The sequence below is a fragment of the Danio rerio genome, chromosome 12 (assembly GCF_049306965.1).
Source record: "Danio rerio strain Tuebingen ecotype United States chromosome 12, GRCz12tu, whole genome shotgun sequence".
Taxonomy (NCBI): domain Eukaryota; kingdom Metazoa; phylum Chordata; class Actinopteri; order Cypriniformes; family Danionidae; genus Danio; species Danio rerio.
In genome coordinates, this window is record NC_133187.1 from 24520460 (window position 1) to 24542201 (window position 21742).

The following is a 21742-nucleotide window of genomic DNA, read 5'->3' on the forward strand; positions in this document are numbered from 1 at the left end:
TTCCAAACACAATCATTTCAGTTTTCTCTTTGTTTAACTGAAGAAAGTTTTGGCACATCCAATTGCTCATTTCATCAATGCATTGGCAGAGGGTGTCAATGGGGCTGTAGTCATTAGGCAGTAAGGCTAGGTAGATTTGAGTGTCATCAGCAAAGCTGTGGTAGGAGATTTGGCTCTTTCTCATTATTTGGCTTAGAGGGAGCATGTAAAGGTTGAACAGGAGAGGTGCCAGAATCGAATTAAGTTCTTAACAATGCATATTACTAATCAGAAATGGCATTTTTATCTATTTATGCCATGTCTTCATAAAACATGATATTTACTCAATATTTACTATAATTTGGCTATAATTCTAACCATTTTGACCCATACAATGTATTTTTGTCAAATGGCAAAATTATACTTGTGCAACAAAAGACTAGTTTTGTGGTCCAGAGTCACATTTGCACTCAATAATTTGGTGAATGCTTTTATCCAAAGTGACTTACAAATGAGATCAAGTAATTAAAAGTAACAAAAGACAACCTGTAAAGACATTTCTCAGTTAGTGTAATGCACTACACAAATGTTATAAATATAGTGCTCAAAAAAATAAGGTAACAGTTGGAGTTACATTGAGTTAAGTGTTCCCTTTATTTTTCGAACAGTATATATTATCACACATTCAGCTATGAATAACATGTTCTGACTAGAGTTAAATAAAGGCCTGGTTTTGCTTTTCTCTAGGCAGCTGATCTTGGTGAGGATGAGGCAGACCATGATTCATCCTGGAGTGGAATGAGAGGTGAGTTTGTGTTTGACTTATAGACCATAAATAAGAAGCATTTGTTCCACAAAAGATTATTGGTTGTAATTTGTGTTACTCTTTCTCTTTTTTTTCAATCTCTTCCTGTTTTCCATGCCTTTTCAGAGTACAAGGTAAGATATTGTGTTTTTAAGGGAATGCTGTAGCTTTTCAAGTCAGTGACTAAAATAGGTTGTTAGTAGACTGTTCTTATTGGAGGGTAAATTTTATATGAAAGTAACAAAGCATAACCAACCAGTATTAAATACAAATTTACTTGCATGGTAACTGGATTTGGTTTTAAGATGATATCAATAGTATTATTTGAAATGAATAGAAAAATTGTTCATTGTTTCCATTCTGCTTATGCTATTTTAGAGTTTTAAGCAGTGTTAGTTCTCATGACAGTTTTAGAAAATAACGCAAAATTTCGCACAGCATTTCGTGAAAATATGCATTTGTTTAAAATATGTCATACTGAGCCTAAACTATTGAATTGTAGCGTGTAATTGTGTGTCATATGCATGTTTACAGGTGTACCCATATGACATGCTAGCTGTGTCCCACAGAGTCCGAGTAAAACTACCACGTGATGTGGACCGCACCAGACTGGAGGTAATGCTTTATTAGAACTTCAACTACACCATTTCCCTGTTCTTCAGTTTCCTTCCTATGTGGTTTATTTTTAAGTTCATACTTTGCTTTCAATGCTGTAGATGATTTGTCTCTAGCCTTGTGTAGCCAGATCTTCAAAATTGTGGCTCTTTAGCAACTTTCACTTGCCAAGGATCGTCTAGTGGCCACTTAACTGACATTTAACTGACAAATAATAACAGATTTTGGTCAGTGTCATGATAATGGGATATTCATCCTAGTGATGTCTGCTTTTTAAAGCACTGTCGTATGAAGCTTTAAAACTGTTATGAATGGTTAGTTCCATGAACAGGGTTTTTATCATTGCTGTTTCAAAATGTTTCATAATTTCGTGGTTCTCCGTTGGGGGTATTACTCACACTCAAAATCCAGCGGTTTTGTGTCATTGTAGAAACACTGCTTGATCATTTTTACCAAACCCTGGTAAGTTTTATGATTACAAAAGTATGCTTATTTTAACCTATATTTAACAATATTAGACAATATCACAAAAGCTTTGCATTAGATAGACTATACTTTCAGTTTAAATTGTGTAAAGTTTGCTTCAATATTTATTGCATTTACAGTTTTGACCAGGTATCACTACACTAAAAAATGTAAGAGACAACAGATAGTTTTATGTTGCTTGAACTTATTTGAATAAGTTAATCAGGGTTCAACTAATTTTTGGAAAGTTATGCAAAGTTTAACTTAACACTTTTTAGTCAGTTTGATTGATGTAAGTTAATATGACTAGAAAAGGAAATTATGAGGTAAAGTCAGCAAGAAAATGTTTTGAGTGTAGCATAATATGTTTCAAAGCCTTCAAAGTTTCATTTCATGCATTACCTGTAACCACAAAATTAAAATATACTCTCAATTGAATGATCCTCATGTAGTTTCAAATCGTCATGAATTTCCTTGTTCTGTTGAACACAAAAGAAGATAAGGAACGTGTAAATTTGTAGCCATTGGCTTTCATAGTAGGAAAAAGTTGAAGTCAATAGGTGTTGGTTTGATTAAGATATCTTCTTGAGGAAAGAACTTCAAGCTTTTTGGAACAAGTGTAGGGTGAGTAAATGATGACATAATCTCCATTTTAGGGTAAACTAACCCTTCGGGCATGAAAGAATAACATAAATCCACAACAGCCTGTTGCCGTGGGCCGGGACAATCAATAAATCATTCATTCAAGAATAGAAAAGTCTCTCACATATTTTTGTTTTTTGTTTAGGACAGGCACTATTTTCCTTCATAAATTAGAGTTGTCCAGCATGATGGTTGCAACATAGGCTCATTCTGAAAATGTAGCCCTATGTACATTTCTGGAGATCGCAAATTATGTAGCCAGAGGAATATATAGACTTTCATCTCTAAAACGAATGCTACAGGGCAGTATGATGCCGTTTCTTTTCTTGCTTACGAGCCAACCGCTTACCTATGTTATGTAAGGGGGGTCTCTTCACACCACCACCACCAGTGTGCAGCATTCGCTTGGATGATGCTACAGCAGCAACGGTGGAAATCTGGCCAGGACACCGGATTACACCCCTACTCTTTTCGAGAAGTGCCATGGGATTTTTAATGACCACAGTGAGTCAGGACCATGCTTTAATGTCTTATCTGAAAGACTCCCTGCTTTCCTGCTGTTATCAGTTTGTCCAGTTAGCTTGACATGTATGTCGGTGGACTTGAGAAGCAGAGTGGAGTTGACCGTGATAACAGGGTCCAAGTATGACATTCGCAAGAGATATTTGAGATCTGAAAAAGCACCCTAAAGCAGATTTGCGAAAACAAAAAAAACTGCAAAAACACTTTGCTTTTGGGACGTATTTTGCACTCTACATAAATGTATATAGGAGTACGTAATTAGAATGAGCCTTGGTTGGATGGTTTACATGTAAACATTAAAGAAAAAGACACATCTCAGAAATCCTGTAAACTCCAAACAATCAAATAATGACTTTAATATTCCTGACTGAAACTAAGACTAAGTGGTACTTTTGGGATGATTTACATTTACATACGGCTGGAGCAAGGCTTGTCTTGTTGCTGTTTAATCATCATTTTGTTCAATATCAATCTGGATCACAGAAGCCAAAAAAATGTTTGCTTGTGAATGCGTATGTTTGAGAGGTTGTAGCATTATCAGACCGCAGTCCACATGCCGACAGATAATTTATCCCTGGCGTTCCTGGACACCAGTGTCAGTGTTATTAGTGGGTTTAAATGGAAAAGGGATGAGAAATATCTGGCGCGCTTTTACTTCAGCCTGAGTTACGAGAGATGCTAATTTATCGAGCCCACTCCCTATAACTGTTACTGTGGAATCACTGTGGTTAAAGCTGCAACATCTCAAAATCTGTGTGTTTTCATCATCATGTGATTGCTGTCTCGATATAAGAGGCTATTGTCACATCTGTTTGAACTAAGCTTGATTGGAGTCATCCTCCCAGCGGGAGACCCTTGCAACACCCAAAACGTTCCAAAGACGCTGATTTCAGCGTTTTATTTGGAGACACGCAAGACACCCAGACATCTGCAAGTGCTGGAGAACCACATATGACGGGCCTGAAAGAATAAAGATTTATACAAATGCATTCTGGAATGATTTAAACCCAAATTGAGGTCATAGGCTTACAAGTCTGGCAACTTTCACAGCCCCCCAGTGGTGCTCGTAATCCCGATGGTGCTGAAGGCAATGAATGTCCTCCACCATCCAATAGCTGTAAGTGACACATGCATATATAGCTGGTTGTAATTATTGTCAATATTGTATTATTTTTCAGTCCGCCTTTAATCTGGAATGACGTTTGTGCCATGCAGATATTGTTACCAGAATAAACAGTGCTTAGATTTCTGGCAGAGGTCTGTCGGGTTTGTTCTGATTTAGGTCTGATTAGCTCTATGACAGTGTTATTTTAGGCCTTTATAGATGGATGACTGTATCGCGGAGCTATTCAGCATGGTTTATAAGTGGTCGCTCACAGGGAAATTAATAATCTGTCATGATTTATTCTCTCTCTGAAACGACAAAACTTTCTTTTGTGCAGGATAACAGGAGATATTTAGAGGAGAAAGTCTGTGCTGCGCGTTTCCATACAATGAAAGTAGTTGGTGCCACAGCTGTGAAGCAAGACTTTCAAAGCAAAAAAAGAAAAAATGGAATTAATGAATATTTAAGTTTGAGTCTTTTCCTCACAAAGTTTTTATTGAATTTTGAAACATTTATTATTTGTAGTTAATGCTTAAATTAAACGACAGCCTTCAGTTTGATAGTCACACTAAGGGCCTTATCATACACCCAGTGCAATATGGTGCCAGGCGTGTATGGCCTGACTTCTGTATTTATTTTTATTTTCATATGGCAGGTTTCATTTTCATGTTTTGCACCCTGTTGTTTAAATTGCAAATCTTTTTGCACCACTTTGTGAACTTATGCGTGTGCTGATCTGAAAATGAGGTGTGTTAAGGTGCATTGCTGGCATGTTTCTATTTTGAAGCAACTGAAATAGATCGCACCATTGACCAACAAAAAACTGGTCAGAAGTCGTATTTGTTTTGGAGATGCATGCATTACCATATGGGACAATGGGAAATGTGTTTAAATATAACTCAGTTTTCTTTATTATTGTTCATTTATTTCACAAAAAACACATAACGGGCCGTGAACTCCCCCCACCCCCCTCCCCCCGGCTTTTATTTTTTGTTCTGTTTCTGAATTTGTTTTTAAAAGATGGAGTTTGATAAATTGGATGAGCTGGTCCGACTGTCACTGAAAACGGCCCTTACCTCAAAACTCTGCATTATAAGAAAAAGAAAACACACTGTACAGTCAGAATTGTAGCATGTATTCTTAACTTTTTTTGCACAGTGACGCTACTTTGAATGAGTCGGATTTACCTTTACATTATATGGCAACTGCGCTTCACGAAAGACGAAGTTAAGATTCCGTTCTTTATACCACATGGATAAACAAAATAGATAATAAGTATAAACAAGGATAATAAGGATAAACAAGAGACGAAAAAGAGATTATGGTGAGAATGAATGAATGAATGAATGAATGAATGAATGACAGCTTTTAAGATATGAGAGGCATCCCCTTTTTGCCCAGTAAGTTTATCTTGTGTTTTATTTGCTGATGTAAGCTATTTTTTAAAGATACATATAATTTATAACCATACATTATTTATATTACTTCATATCACCTCTTAAAAGCTTTTTGTATTAAAGGACAAGGTACAGATATTGATGTTTCACAGTGTTTTACTCTACATTATTTGAATCTAGCAAGCTTTGTAATGTTTACATTTTAAATCCAAATCCTAAAAATCAGAAATGACAACAGATTGTTAAGATTTAATTAATTAATTTCCATGTAATGTTATTGATTAATGCACTTACTTGACAGATTTCATTCATTCATTTTCCTTTTGCTTAGTCCCTGATTTATCAGAGGTTACCATAGCAGAATGAACCACCACTTACTTGACAGATTAAAAATAATAATAGTTTTTTAATAATCCTATCATTTCAGAGGCACCTGTCACCAGAGGACTTCTACAATGTGTTTAGGATGACCATTGAACAGTTTGACCGTTTGGCCTTGTGGAAAAAAAATGAACTGAAGAAGAAAGCCCGCCTGTTTTAAACCACGCTGAATCGCTCGAAGGAAAGCAAAGATAAAGAGAAAACCTCTTCTCATCCGTCCTGTGCGCACTGAGGGATGAGTGTGAGAGAAATATATATGCACCTCCGTTCTGCTGCATAGCTACTGCCATCCCATCTCACGCTGAGGAAGAGGAAGTGCTTTCACAACGCTGTTCGCCACCAAGCTTCATGTGTGAACGCCACATCACATGGTCTGAATGTTAATCCGAAACTGGAGTCGGAACTCAATTCTCCACGACTCTCTTTGATTGTGTTCGATTTCGCTCCCTCGGCTGTCTTTGTGATTACTGCGTTGTATTCTCTCTTTGTGGAAAAAGCACTCAATATTGATATAAGCCTCTTTCTTTACATTTTATACAGTTGATAAAACATGGCCAAGCAGCTCTACTTGTAAATCTTTATGCTGTGTAATAACATCCAATGTTCCCACTCCCCTTGTCTTTTGCTATGATTGTCGTCCAATGTCCTTGTCCTTGTCTACTCATATAGAGTGCATTATTCTGCCTCCCTACCACATCAGCAGATCTGGTTCCAGAAGTATTTTTACCATTCAATTTTCCGATAGGGATTAAAAAAATGTCATTATCAATAATTAAATGCTATGTGAAAAATCAAAAGTTTGATTTGAAACATAAGAGAAAAAATCCATCAAAAGAAAAAGTTTACAAAGAACTACAATCTCATGAAGCATTGCAGATGACACAGTTGAAATCAGTGGAAATATAAAACTCTTCATTTAAAGTTGTTGGTTGTATATTTATACCCCAACGTCAAGTTAATTACTGGTATGCAAAATTTTCAGGTATTTTGATTGTTCACAGCTGGTCCTGCATCAGTTCACGATTGATTTACCAATCAAATGATTCCTAACTCACTATAAATAGCCAGGGTTTTCTTTTCTCAGTATCTTCATCTTGAAGATGCTGAGTCCAAAAACACGCAACCTAAGTAAATTGAACATACCAAATTATACCATAGCCAAGCTCTTAGCAAGTGTACTTCACTCCTTAGACATACTGTATTTGTCATTAGTCAGAAATAAGACAGGGAGAGTTCATCGAGATCTACCTGAGCTTAAACTCCCCTCTCGCCCTGCAAATGGAGGGAGCCCAGGGCTCGAGAATCTCATAAGCTCAATCAACTAAGTGTGAACTATTGAATGCAATTTAGTTCTAGGTTTTTCGTCCGGTGAAAACCAAACTAGTGCAGAAACATTTTCTGGAGTCTTAAAATTAAAAGTTAAAAATCATTATTTTTTTTAACTTACTGTTGATAGGGGGCGCTAAAATGTTTAAGCCACTATTGCTAAAATAATTTTAACTCTTGAACAGAATTATAAACTGTACCTTTACTAAAGTCTAAATATGCTTGTGAAAACTCCATTTGTGGTCACAGTAAACAATTGCATTTGGCCAGGCGGTGGCACTATAACCTGAAAACACACAAACACAAAAGAGCTGAAAAACCATGGTCTCAATGAACTATTTGTTCTATTGGCTTCCCTTCAGATCAGATACGTGAGCCTGTGCAATGATATTTTGGATTTCGCTTCTTAGCAAAATTCAAGTTTAGTGAACTCTAAAGGCGTATCTATTCACACACTTGCAACTTCGCCAAATTAAAAATGCAAGTTCATGCCAGAAATTTAACATGTCCTTGCGTTGAAAAGTTCAAGTTTGGTGAACTCTGACCTGCAAATTACTATCATGTGATTGCATGAGACCCACAAAAGTTCAAAACTTGACCTCTCTACAGAATATATAAAACATGGAGGAATTGCTGGTATTAGCGTAGTCGTATCATCTTGTTTTACCACGCCCATTTTCGTAGCATTGTCCAAATGCATTTTTCTTAATCAAAGACTTGAGTGACTGCCACTTAATTTGCTAATTCAAGTCACATGAATTTGTGAGACTAATAGAAGAACAGAACATGACCTCTCTGTACAGAAGTTTAAAACGTGGAGGAATCGCTTTTTTAGCAGTGCCGCATCATCTTGTTTTATCCTGCCCATTTTCGCAAAACAGCCTCTCAGTGTGACAGTATCTATAGATGTACTTAGGAAAAGAATGTAATCTCATGAAGCATTGCAAATGACACAATTATATGTAAAACAACAGAGGAATATAAAAACTTTTATTTAAAGTTGTTAGTTATATCCATACCAATATTTAATTATCTGGATCAGGGGTTCTCAAACTTGGTCCTGGAGGGCCAGTGTCTTGTAGATTTTAGCTCCAACTTGCCTCAACACACCTGCCTGGATACTTCTAGTATGCATGGAGTTTGATTAGCTGGTTCAGGAGTATATAATTGGGGTTGAAGCTAAAACCTGCTGGTCACCGGCCCTCCAGGACCGTTTGGGCACCCCTGATCTAGAGTGTGTAAACTGATTTGTTATTTGAGGTGGTTCATGGATTGGATGATCTCTGGTAGCTCTTTGCTCGCTTTAACTGTCCGATTGGTACAATTTCTGTAAAGCATTATGGGAAATGCTGGACAGATCGTCAGAAAAAGCATATACAATTGGTTAACAACACTGGAGCTCACAGCAGGTCTGCCTTTAAAGGTTTTCCCTATAGAAAAAATGAATGAGTTTTTACTTCTGGATCCTAACTGCTTTATTGTTTGCTCAGTGTGTTTCTCTCGCTCTTTTAACCTGCCTGTTCCTCTTTATACCTCCTAAACATGATACTCAGCCACTGCTTGGACTGTAAAATCTATCATGTATTATCAGCTTTATGGAAGCTTTGTCGTTCATGGCTTTAGCATGACCAGGCCAAAGACTCGTTCAGAGCAAGAAGTCAACAAAGCACCTTACATGTGACCTAACCAGACGTGGCGCAATAAAACGACAAACTTTTTTTAAATGTCCTTTCCAGCCTCAATAGTGACAAACAAAGAGCAACAGAACTCTTGTTTGATCGATTGGTTTCTAGTTTCATGACATCTCACTGTTTTGCCCTGCCCACTGTGAAATCTCACTGGTTCCTTGAAACATCATTAAAGGGACGCTTAACATAAAAATAAAGTGTTGCTCTTCATTCAAAAAATTCCCCTGCTCAGTTTCGGCACTAAATGCAGCCACAGCCTCTCACATGACAGCAGGGAAAGGCTCAGCCAATCACAGTGATCATTTGTTTTGGGGGCGGTACAACTCGAGTATAGAATGTGATTTAACCATGTCTAGGTTAATACTGACAGCGTGATTTTTTTAAAGTGAATTAATTATAAGTGGGGACATTTCAGTAGTCGGTGGATATTGGACTGGACACGTCACTTTTGTCCATGCTAAATCTACGCCCATGCTTATAACAAATATCATTAAGTGTCATTCGCTCTGCTATGACATTTTAAATGCAATGATGGCAATGTGTGTTCCCTGCAGACACAGGACGTCAACATGACGTCATATTGACGTTGTACCCAACGTCATGGTAACGTTGGATTTTGTTTGGAAATGAAAATCGGGTTGATGCCAGAACCCATATTTAGGCCGACATCAATGTCCAACGTTTAACAGCAAATCAACCTAAAATCAACCAAATATCAAAGTCTAATCATGTTACACCTTGATGTGTGGACGTTACCATTATGATGTCTATCAGACATTGGATTTTGGTCACTTTCCAACACAACCTAAAATCAATCAAATATCAACATTCTTTGATAGCATTATTGGATGTCAAATTACGTTGTCCTTGGACATTGGCTAGACATTGAATTTTGTCACTTGCCATCATGACCTAAATCTAAACTAATATCAATATCTTATGATGTTGTGTGCCTGCTGGGTTATGACAAAAAGACGGAATCAAATCACGTGTTTTTGTCTTTGGCATGACAACTTATTACCAAGACAACAAAACTTGTCATAAATCTTGCATAAACATGATTGTCATCAAGCCATTATAAATGTGTCATGAATTTTATTACAGCGTCATTCTTTTTTTTTTTTTTTTTACCTCAAGTACACTGGTACGAGCTGAATTTGTCATTAGAATGTCATTAAATATTAATGACACTGTTAAGAAAATATTTGACACTTTTAATGAAACATTTTAATGACAAATACTGAAAATTGTCATCATAAAAATGTCTATGACACAATTATAATGGCCTCAAGACAATAATGCTTATGACCAGATATGTTGTCTTGGGATTGTCAAGTTGTCATGACAAAGACCAAGACTTGTGTTTTATTTATGTCAAGTTGTCATAACAAACAATGTGATCTTTGCATTTAAAATGGCATAACTGAGCAACATAACAGTATCACAAGCATGCATAAAACCTCATTCACATTCATGACAATGTCCTATGTCATTTTTATAAAGGTTTCATGACAGTCTTTTGAAAACCTCTTAAAATAAAGTGTTTCTGTTGATACATTGAGGTATTATGAAGTAAACAATTGGTCTATACAAGAAACTGAACCTTAATTACAACATTACATTTATTCCATATAGTCTCTGTGCAAGATCACAAATGAGCTGAAGTTCCCTTTAAATATGCAGTGTCTTCTCATTGGCTGTGATTTGTGTCACATCATGCTTCAGTTTTTGAATATGTCATATTGCGCCTGGTTAGGATACAGTGTTAGTTGATATGTTCCTTGTTAATCGTTGTTGAATGATAGTGAGTGTGAACAGCTGGAACAATGCATTGTTTTTGTGTTAAATTATGTATTTCTTTGCTTCTTCAGGTAAATGTGCAATTCATCCTCAGAGATTTATCATATCACAGTTATTCAGTAAGACATTTAGACTTTGAAATTGATATCTGAACATCACATACTCTTTCCATATATATTGTGCACAATACGCACAATCATAAACGCATCAGCCAGACATGGCATCTGTCTGTATTGTTTTAATCTGCACAAATGAAAGTACTCACGACAGAGTAAACTCTTATTTTTATATGCCTTTTCTTTTCATACAGATGTCTGCCAGATTATTTCCATTTGCAAAAAACGGACTTTAGCATGAAGCCATGCCAAAGTTAACAGTATCTGTAGCAATTAGCTAAACTAATACAACACAACATCTAATGAAGCATGCGGTTCAGTGGCGCTTCATTTTATGACGGTTTTCTTTTGTTTTTTGATTGTTGATAAATGTGTGTGCATTATATTAATATATATATAAATGTCTGTTACACTGATCATGTCACTTTGTAGGCATGCACTACAAACAGAACCATCATGTGAAGGCATAATAATGAATATTAGATTGTAATGATGCTGTGTTTTTGATTTGAGATCTGAAAGTTATTGTTTTGTTTCCTCGGACACATTCTTAAAAGGATGGTTTCCCCAGAATATGTATTGTTAATGTAGTCACCCTCAGGCCAGATGTAGATGACTTTTTCTACAGTAGAATAGCAGATTTTTCGATGAAGCCATGCTCCTTTGTGATTCAAAATGCAAGTCAACCAGCGGATTCGAATGTTATCACTCGATTGAATTGGTGTTATCAGTAGGCGCATGGTGTTATCCATTCACATGGTTAATTAGCTATAGATTAAATACCGCCTTGAAATAATAATGATAATTATTTATATTGTTTATTAAATTTCTCATTATTTTGTATTTTTTTAACATCTACCCCTACTCCAACCCTAAACCCAACCATCACAGAAATCTAAAAATAGATCTGGAGTCTTCTCTATTAGGCATAAAGTGGAGCTTTTTTACAGTAATTTAAGGTTCAAATACTGCATTTTAGTGATCTTTTAAGCACTAATTTGGGCTGGATTAGCTTGTCGAATGTTATCTTTACCACACTTTTTGATGCAAAAAAAAAATACTTCCTACATTTATGTGAAAGTGCTTATTATACAACTTTTTTGTTTACAAAAATGTATGTTTATTTACAAGTTTATTTACAGTTTTATATACAACATAGTGAGATTAGGATTTTAGAAATATGAAAGAATACTTATTTATAAATGCTAATTTATCATCATCCATCATAAAAAAACAAACAACAAAAAATTGGGCAGCTGTTAAAATTTATTTACATGAAAAACTGTAGCCTATATGCAGCTCATTTCCTCAGTCAGAATTTGTCCATTTAAATAATAAAAAAAGCCGTCTTTTATTAGTTATTTTATTGGTTATTCTTTTTAAAGCCTTCTATTGGTTATTTTCACAATTGGGATGGCATGTTGTCAAAAAATGGGTCAAATGAGCTTATAAAGGCACCAAATTCTGGACTTTGTCAGAAGGAGGGTGGGTCTTTCAAACCACCCAAACCCCCTGATCCCCCACCCCCCAGCTACGGACCTGGTATAGCTGATTAACCATGTGGATGGATGATAGCCTTCTGAGCCTACTAGTAGGTGCAGAAGACCCCCTACTGGCCCATATCTATTAGCAGATAACCATTGATAACACCCATTCAATCGAGTCCATTCAAGAGGCTGAGTCAATATCACTTTAAGAGTCAACAAACATATAAAGGCAAAACCAGATTATTACACATGGCTGATGTCTTTTAAAGCAAACAAATAGCCAGTGCAAACAACAACAACAACAACAACAACAACAAAAATAGCAAATCAATCTCCAAAGCATCAGCTAAAATCTTTAATGTTCCACTGATTCAAGTCATCCACATCACAATTCATCAGTTGTAGCTTTAAGTTCCTTAATTATTTGGAAGAATGAAGAAAAACAAGTGTTTCGTCCTTTTAGTCATACAAATTTATCACATACTGTACAAAAAAAGTCATGACAGCATATGTTTTTTTCTTCAATTTGAGTAAGTCAATCAGGCTTTGACTTAATTTTTTATATTAAATTTTAACTTGATGTTTTTAAAAGTCAGCTTGACAAGTTGAAATAATAATAATTAAGTTTAATAATTAAGTTGGTAATAAAAAATAAAATTAAGTTGGTTGAACTTAAAAATGTTTTACATTTCAGAAGTTTGAAACTGTTTGAAGCCCCATTACATAGTTCTGTCTTATGAAAACCCATGTGCAACATGTGCCTGTCTTGAACAATATCAAGGCATCTTTGGATTTTTTAAATTTTTTTCTCAGCAGGGAAACTCTTGCTTTCTTGTTGATTGTGAAAGTATAACATTTCTAACCAACTATAAATGTGTGCATATCCAGATCTATTTCTTCAGGGTCATATATAATGTAACATTTGTCATGCAGTAGGCTACATTTTAGCCATCGCTGGTTTTGCCAAAATCTGTTGTTCTGGGGAAAAATACACAGTAAGGCTCATCTCAAACACATGAATGTGTTTCGGTCTGAGTGTGTAGGTGAGAGTCTTCCCAGAAGAGCTGTGGAGGATGAATGCGCTGCTCTTATTTAAACAGCTGTAGAAACAGGCACGCGTGTGGTGTTAGCTGACAGATCAGCAGTGGAGACTAGGTGAGTTCAGATCAGTGTGTGCTAAATCATCTTCATTATTATTGTTTTTTACAAATCACTGTTCTAGCAAGGAGGCCATGTCTGCATTTGCCCCGGTTCCATTTATGTGTTCTCTTAAAATATGGTTTGCTATTGTGTATGTGTGAAGTCTCTTTGTCTGGATGAAAGCAGATGTAGGACTGTCTGTGACCCAAGAGAACTCTGACCCACAGTTTTGAGAGCTGCTTTCCTACTTTTGCTACTGTTACACATGAAGAGAGCTTGTGCCTGTTATGACTGCTTTCAAACAAATGTTTTGTTTTATACATAGAAAGTTCGAGAGACCTCATTCTGAAGTTATATTTGTGTTAAGATGAGCTCACAGGACATAATGGGTTTTTCCATGTGTGTGCTGCAGGTTTTTTTGTTTGTTTGTTTGTATGCAAGCTAACTACAGAGTACAGTTTAACTGTGATTGTGATGTTATTCTGACTGTGCAATGTAAAGAGTTTGGGAAATGTAAATGCACCCATTTTATTCACCATATCTTTGAGTTGCTTTGCAAGAAATAATGATATTCATCTCAATAAATACAGCTATTTCAACTGACAAGTGTTTTTTTTCTGTAAGAAAAGTTTCTGACTTGATAGATAGAAATATATAACTTATAAATATCAGCTTATAAATATATAAATATAACTTGGGCATCATATTTTTTTTACAGAGCAGTGTGTAAATGTTACCGCCTCCAGACTCTGCTATTGGTTGGATGTTTTTTCAGCGCGCTGATTGATTGGCCCACACGGTTGCCAATCTGGTGCAGATTTGACAGCGCGAGCGGTCCCCTGAGCGAATGCTGGATGTGAATCTGAAGTAGCTCACAGGCCAGAGGAACAAGAACAACAGAGGTGGCCGTTATCAAGTACACGCGGATGCAGGACAGTTCCGTCATTTTGCCATAAAAGACATGACGGAAAGCAACGAAGAAGGTAAGATTTTGCATAGAAATTTTGCCAGACAGTAGTCTTTAATGCGTTGTGAAAGAGCTTTGGCCATTCCTGAAATGTTTCCTAATTTGTCGATTTCAACACAACATTGGGGTTTCATAAGGACAAGCTCAGTACGGTCATTCAGAATGAAAAAGCTCTTCGTGGATAACAAACATAACTTTAGCATTTTAATTCTCCCTTGCATAATATAAGTGTGATAAAATTGCTTTATATTGTTTATTTATTTTAATCTATATATTTCACAAAATGCAGTAATAACATAAAACAGCTTTGAAGTTGCCGTCCTGTATTTACATTAGTGATTTTGTGGAGCTGCCTTCAGCTCCTTTCTTATTGTGGAGCTGAGGCTGAGCAGCACAAAGAAGCACGAGGGGTCCTGATGAATGTGCTTGGCTCGTGGGGGCTCTTGTTGAAAAGCACGAGCCTGCAGGGATCAGCTGGCGTCTGGAGCCCTGTCACAGATTATGCAGAGAGGGGGAGGGGCTGAGAAGCTAAATTATGAAGAGCAAATCCAATTAATTCCATACTATGCGGAAGGATGACACCTAAACCACCGGTAAATGGATGCTAGATAATGTTTTCTTTGTGTGTGGGGTTAATATGAGATTGTCTTTGACAGAAATGCTTTGCATCATTATGCCTTATATTTAAGTTTAACTTTAGCTTATTAGCCCTATTCTTAAGCAATTGTAGTGCTCTTCACACTTGAAATAGAAAACCATTGGTCATTGTAAATGCCAGCTTAACTTAAGGGCCATACTTAGGGATTGTAAAAGTGTTTCTAACCCTGTATCTGTTACATAGGTGTAAAACACTTTTACAAGGGATTTAAAACAAGTGCTGTGTAAAAAAAACATCTTGTTGTTCTCAGGTGTTTTGCAAGTTCAGAGAGGATGTTTGTTTGAAAAGTCTATTTATACGATTAGTTCAGCCCCATTTAAAGGTCTCCTCCATCTTCAGTTTTCCTCTGGGAATAAATGACAATGAAGCAGCAAGAATCGTCTTCCTGTACATTGTTAGCTTTACTGATTTTGGCTCTGAGATGGTACGAGGGGAAACAGAGCAAAACATAAAAAGCCATCAAAGCAGCTTGCTGCCTCACATAACATTGTCCAGACTGACTCAAAACACTCAAACCAGGTAAAGAAAATAAGGAAGGATCAACTGAAACTGGTTGGGTTTGGTCAAACGTGATTCTTGGACTCCTCCACTAGAAATACGATCATTTGGAAAAACAAAGATAAGCATGTGAACAAAGCTCAGCATGTTTGATCAATAGCCAGTGTGGAGTTTAAATGGGTGTGACCGAATGCAGTGAGGGATGTTAGTTATGGAGCATCCGGTAAAATGGGTGATGGAGCCTTATTTGACCTGTTAATCTACATTTGGCTGAACTTTCTTCACAGTTTGTATCATAGAAACTGGAGCCTGAAATCAGGAAGTTCTGCTTCCTAATCAGAGCATAAACAAAATACCTTTTCCCCATTGAATCCCCCCCTTTAAAAATAATATTTCCTTCTATTCTGGAGTAAATCCTGATGTTACTGGCAATTTCATATCGATCTGGCAGAGAATAAACAACAAACAGATTTGTTTTTCAGAAGGGTGATTTTTATTCCATTTAAGGTGAAAATGCTTGTGGTTTGCACTCTTATTATAGTAGCATGTATAAGCTTGTTCATTTACACTTCATTTCAGCAATTCTGTAGCCACACAAGTGAGGTCATTCAAGGGCTAAATGCCGGTATATGAGTGTTGCATGGCTTCAGTAGGTGGGAGTTTGATATTTTCACTGATAGCTTGATGAGTGGTTTGTACATGTGGTTCGACGTCTTATTGCTTATGCAGTGACATCATCACTAGTGCACATCTGGATTTTCAGTGTTGCAGCATCGGTGCTAGAAAGAGAAAGGCCTCTGGTTTAGACTGAAGATGGTTGACTGGTCTTGCTTAATTTGCAACAGAAAAAATAAATCAGTGGGTCATTTAGTGAATATTCTTTATTTTCTAATCTCTACTTTGAGTGATACAAAAAAAATAGTGATATTGTACAGTACAGTTCCTGTTTTTATAGTAGCATGGGTTTCCGTCCAGACTGTTTTCCCTCTCTTGTGGTTCTAGTCTAGCGATCTGTGCCTTAGGATAGTTTTCACAGACGAACAGAGTCTCCAGTGGGTTTATATTAGTCTGGCTCGGGGTGCAGCATGTAGTTTAACTGTCTTTGTGTAAGAGTCTGTCCAATACAGCTGTAAACAGCTGCTGATTCTTTCTATTTTGCTTAATTCCATACCACCTCCTGACCTCTGACTCTGATGGGAAATTGTATTCATATATAAAAAAAGCTTGAAGATGTAGATTTTTGAAGTTGAGGTAAATTCAACCCCATAGAGATAATGAAATTCAACATTCATTATTACATGTATGCATAGGATTTAGCTTACAGTTTATACAACAATAATGTTATTGAATTTATGGAAAATGTTTGGTTGGGATTCAAACACATGCATTTGAAGTAGTAAGCACTACATACTGTATACCAGTTGTTTTTTATTATCTATCTATGTCTATCTATTTCTATTTTCTATCTCCATAGCTGAACAAACTACCAACTACTCTGGCATATGTTATGCAGTGAATGCCCCATTAGGTGCAACCCAGTACTGGAAAGCATCCACACCCTCTCTCAATCACATACACACTACAGCCAATTTAGTTCATCCAATTCACTTATACTGCATGTCTTTGGACTGTTAGGAAAGCTGTCTATCTGTGTCTTATTAAACCTTTTTATAAACTCTTCCAGGCCATGTTTATGTGAACCGAAAGCCCCCTTGAGGGCACATAAAGAGCACTGACTCTGTATTAAAGACCACATGAGATCATAGTGAGTTTTGTGGTTTATAGTTCATGTGTATTTACTTTGAAGCCATCTCTCCACCTTATTTGTAATGTAATAGTGAACACAGCCATTTATTTTCACTGCAAAAAAAATTAAAAACTTACGAGCCTGTCGAATTCAGCACCATTCAAAATGTGAATGTATAACTGTGATGTTAATTGTATTGTATTGTATAAGTCACTTTGGAATGGTTTCTGAGAATTTTTCAGTTTTGTTCCTGGAAAGATTTCTTCTTCTGCATGCCATAAAAGGCAAATATCCTAAACTTTTAAATAAATTAAACACACATAAAACAGATTGTTTTTCTCTTTTCTCTGAAATAATAATAATTTATCCTGCACAGAATTTTTCCCAATTACATGCTTTCAAGTATGAAGTTGTCCCTCCCACTGATACCACATACAACCAACTAACAAGTATCAAAGTCATGGTTGATAAATGTAATTTAAGAACGTTTTCAGAGTAAGACATGTAAACGGTTTGCTTTGTTTCAAAAAAATGATTTCATATGGGTTCGGTTACTGTAAGTTTCAGGAGGCATTACAATATTTATAAACAATCCAAAATTTGTTACATGCAAATAAACTCTCACTTCCCACTGGTCAAAGGATACCACCATACTAAATGCTCCAGGATTACACTCATCCTTATTGTGGCATTTTTTTTTCTGCTGTTGCTTTATTATTTCATCACTCTGAACAAGAATCAAGGCAATTTTTGTATTTTGGATAGTTCTCATAAAATACATTCTTCCAACTCAGTTTCAGGCATTTCACAATATATTTCTCCAATATAACCCATGACTAATTTTGAGAGGCTTTAGAAAACAAATGCTATTTTTTTATTGTATATTATAACATATCATACATTATGATAAACCCTGGTTTGCTGATTCATTGCGATGATACGTATCTATTCAGCAAGTGAGGTTCGTGTGTGGTCAAGTAATTTTTTTTTCTTTAGCACTTTTAGAATGTAGATTGTGTCTAAGCAGCTTTGCACGATTGAAGAATGGAGAATTAAAACGCCATAATATTCACTGTGGGTGACAGTGAACCAGTGTTTAAATGATCTCTGTTTTCCTCCCCCTGCTGGATTGTGTTTATGGTCATGGTTGTTTTTGGTCCCAAACCATAGTACAATTATCTGCTTGTTACCCATTTTACTAGGTAAAGAAAGTACAGAAAAATACAGGATATCATTGATTACCTTATGGTTGTACATAGGATTTTTAGAATTTTATAAAAACTTCAAAGTCAAACACAGAAGAGCGCATGAGTCTGTCATGAATGTTGTGCCATTTCTATTATTTCTGATAAAGCCAAGTGGAAATAATATTTAGATTCTCTCTGCACGCATTGCATCAATGCCACTTTTCAGGAAAGAGTTATGAGTATTCATAGAGTTATGAGTATTCATGCATGAGGAATAGTGGAGTTTGTATGAACTGTTCTCCAGACTGTTTTTTGTCATTTTTGTTTGGAGAGATGATACTGGGATTGGGGAAAAGTCTGTGAGTTGGAATATAAACTTGGAAACCCACAACACAGTATTGCTATATTTTATTTTGATTAATTTTCTTTTCAGCTTAGTCCCTTTATTAATCTGGGGTCATCACAGCGGAATGAACCGCCAACTTATCCAGCATATGTTTTACGTAGCGAATGCCCTTCCAGCTGCAACCCATCACTGTGAAACATCCATACACACTCATTCACACGCATACAATAGGACAATTTAGCTTACCCGATTCACCTACAGTGCATGTCTTTGGACTTGTGGGGGAAACAAGAGCACCCAGAGGAAACCCACACAAACATGGGGAGAACATGCAAACTCCACATAGAAATGCCAACTGACCCAGCCGGGGCTCAAAATAGCTACTTTCTTGCTGTGAGGTGATTGTACAACCCAATGCGCAACCGTGATGCCACCTATATTAGCAAAGACTATAAAATACACAAGACACGTCACTTAAAGAGTTCAGATGAAACCTCTAAAAGCCCTCTGAGGCTACCATGTTTAAGTTGAGTAATTTCTCTTTTATGTCAGTTAATATGTTATTTTCATTGCCTTTAATGTGAAATTAATGGACACAAGTATAGTAGTTTCAGAAAAATGCTCATGTTAGAAGAAAATTTCAGATGGCACTTACATGTACTTTTTGTATTTGAACTCTTCTGAAACTCTATAAATTTGAATGGGGAAAGTGTATCCGTCAGTATAGCGAATGAAGCCCCGTCTTGTACGGAATCCAATCATCAATCACCACAGGCTGAGGATTCTCCTAGGGTGGAGCTCGGACCAGATGTGATTTTCTGCAGATTTTGTGGATTCAAACGATTAGAAATAAAACTAAAGAGACAGTTGTTGTCAAATTTAAGGTGTTTCAAGATGGCTGCCAAGTGAAATGACTTGCCATGTTGCCTTGAATGGACTTTGATTTTAGTGTGCATCTCTGCTTGTGTGAAGAGTTGTTAGTGATCATGTTTCTCATAAGCATATGGCCCTGTTTTTGTCTGTAAAACAAAGTATTTATTTATTAAGTACTTATACACACACACACACACACACACACACACACACACACACACACACACACACACACACACACACACACACACACATATATATATATATATGGACCAGAAATGCTAGTGTCAAGCTCTCTTAAAGACCACTGGCTGTTAATAAAAGGTTAAAATGTAAATAAATGTTTAGGCTCAGACATTTCACAATTAGAATTATGCTGACACAAAAAGCCTAAAAAATGAATGATGTTTTCAACAAAAGTATAAGGTATAACAACAATGATTAAGACAATTTATGAGTTTATAGGTACTAAATAGTCCATGACAGCTTGGTTCTGTTTAATTATTAGCAATAAATATGTGCGCAAGTTCAGAAGTAACACTGTATTTACAGAAACAGCTGTCTCTCCAGAGCCTGCCAGTCATGTATTCCCCCGCGGCTCTGTAACATGACCGGACTAGAGTGACAGATCCTTAAAGTAAAACACAAATAAAGTGCTGTTGCATGCCTTTGAGTCTTCTTCATCTCTGGATATGCTCTCCCATTAGGGTTTTACATCAAGACATAGCCAGAGGGAAGATGTAGCTTTGCTCGTCTTTGTGTCAAACTTAACACACTGAGGAGTGCTTGTGTTCTCTAAAAAGCTTCTTCAAATTACTTATTTGAGAATGTGTGTGTGTGTGTGTGTGTGTGTGTGTATGTGTATAGACTGGTGTCTGTACTGTAAACCAAGCTGAACTCTGAGTCACTGTCTAAGAAAGCTGATGCGTCACATTCTTTAGTTATACTCAGTTGTCTGTTTCTTTCATCATTAAATATTCTGTGAATCATTTTAAGAAAGTAGAGGATTACTGTCATTTCCGTCTCTGTCATTATTTGTTTCCGCTCATAAACATTATTTAATAGAAAGTGAGAGAAGGAGAAAGCAATTGAGTGAGAAAGGTGTGGAAATTGTAGCAAAAGCTGCTGAAGATGAAAGTGGTGGTGGTGGTTGTTAGCACTCCAAAACCACTTCACAGACGGAGAGGGCTCTGATTAGACTGATGTGGTTGGTGTTATTCGCCGGCTGGAAACTCTGGTTAAGTGTTTTGTGTTTAGGGTATGTTGTCGCAGCCAAGGTAACAGGCTTTCTGTAACGGCTTGTTTTATAGCTAACAGATGCTAGAAATGTTAGCATGAATATTTAATGCACAGTATGCTGCATTTGTTTGCAGTTTTAGAAGCTGAGATTTTTAATAATAAACTCATGTTTAGTATTATTTGTTTTCAGATTGCAAAATTTTTGATTGAGTTTTATGCCTAAATGACAACGATTTGGCTATGTATGTACTGTATGTCAGTGTAGCTATATGACATAATGAATAAACAACTGACCCTTAAAGTATGATTTCAATATTGTCCTGTTTGTGATATGGCTTTGGTGTATAATTGTTAATCCACTTAAAGCTTTAAATAAAGATTATATTATATTATAAATAGGGATGTCTATCCGTTCACGGCAAAGTAGAACAAGGAAGCAGCTTGAAGTGGAAAGCGCAAGTATGTGTGCGGTCTGGAGTTGGGAAGAGACGATTGTAACGTCGGGGAGTTCTGGATCCACATGCAGGTTTATTCAAAGTCAGGCAAGCGATGGTCAAAACAGGTGCAAACAGGTATTTGGAGACAGTCCAGAATCACAGTCGAATACAGGCTAGAGGTCAGAAAGGCAGGCGGCAGGCAAAGACAAAGAGGCTAACAAGGCTGACGGTCAGTACACAAGATAACAAGACTAGGAAAACGCGTTGTAGTGTTACTAATGACAGACAACAAGACTCGGCCAACTGAAGGGGTGAATGTGTG

At 36.5% G+C, this 21742-nt stretch overlaps 2 protein-coding genes across 4 annotated transcripts in view; both read left to right on the forward strand.

Moving 5' to 3' along the window:
• The window catches only part of ablim2 (actin binding LIM protein family, member 2), a 120550-nt gene extending 106482 nt beyond the window's left edge, over positions 1-14068 (forward strand). The window contains exons 18-21 of one of the 2 annotated variants that reach the window (XM_073918442.1): positions 727-784; positions 911-918; positions 1319-1399; positions 5958-14068. In XM_073918442.1, the coding sequence (XP_073774543.1) occupies positions 727-784; positions 911-918; positions 1319-1399; positions 5958-6071 (261 nt within the window). In that variant the 3' untranslated portion in view covers positions 6072-14068. Of the gene's footprint in view, positions 1-726; positions 785-910; positions 984-1318; positions 1400-5957 lie in introns of those variants that run through there. The other variant, XM_068224765.2, reaches the window with a different exon arrangement.
• Positions 14069-14332: 264 nt separating this feature from the next.
• The window catches only part of afap1 (actin filament associated protein 1), a 95023-nt gene continuing 87613 nt past the window's right edge, over positions 14333-21742 (forward strand). For both annotated transcript variants that reach the window (XM_021472534.3, XM_073918469.1), the window contains exon 1: positions 14333-14451. In XM_021472534.3, coding sequence (XP_021328209.2) covers positions 14430-14451 — 22 coding nt within the window. In that variant the 5' untranslated portion in view covers positions 14333-14429. The remainder of the gene's footprint in view (positions 14452-21742) is intronic.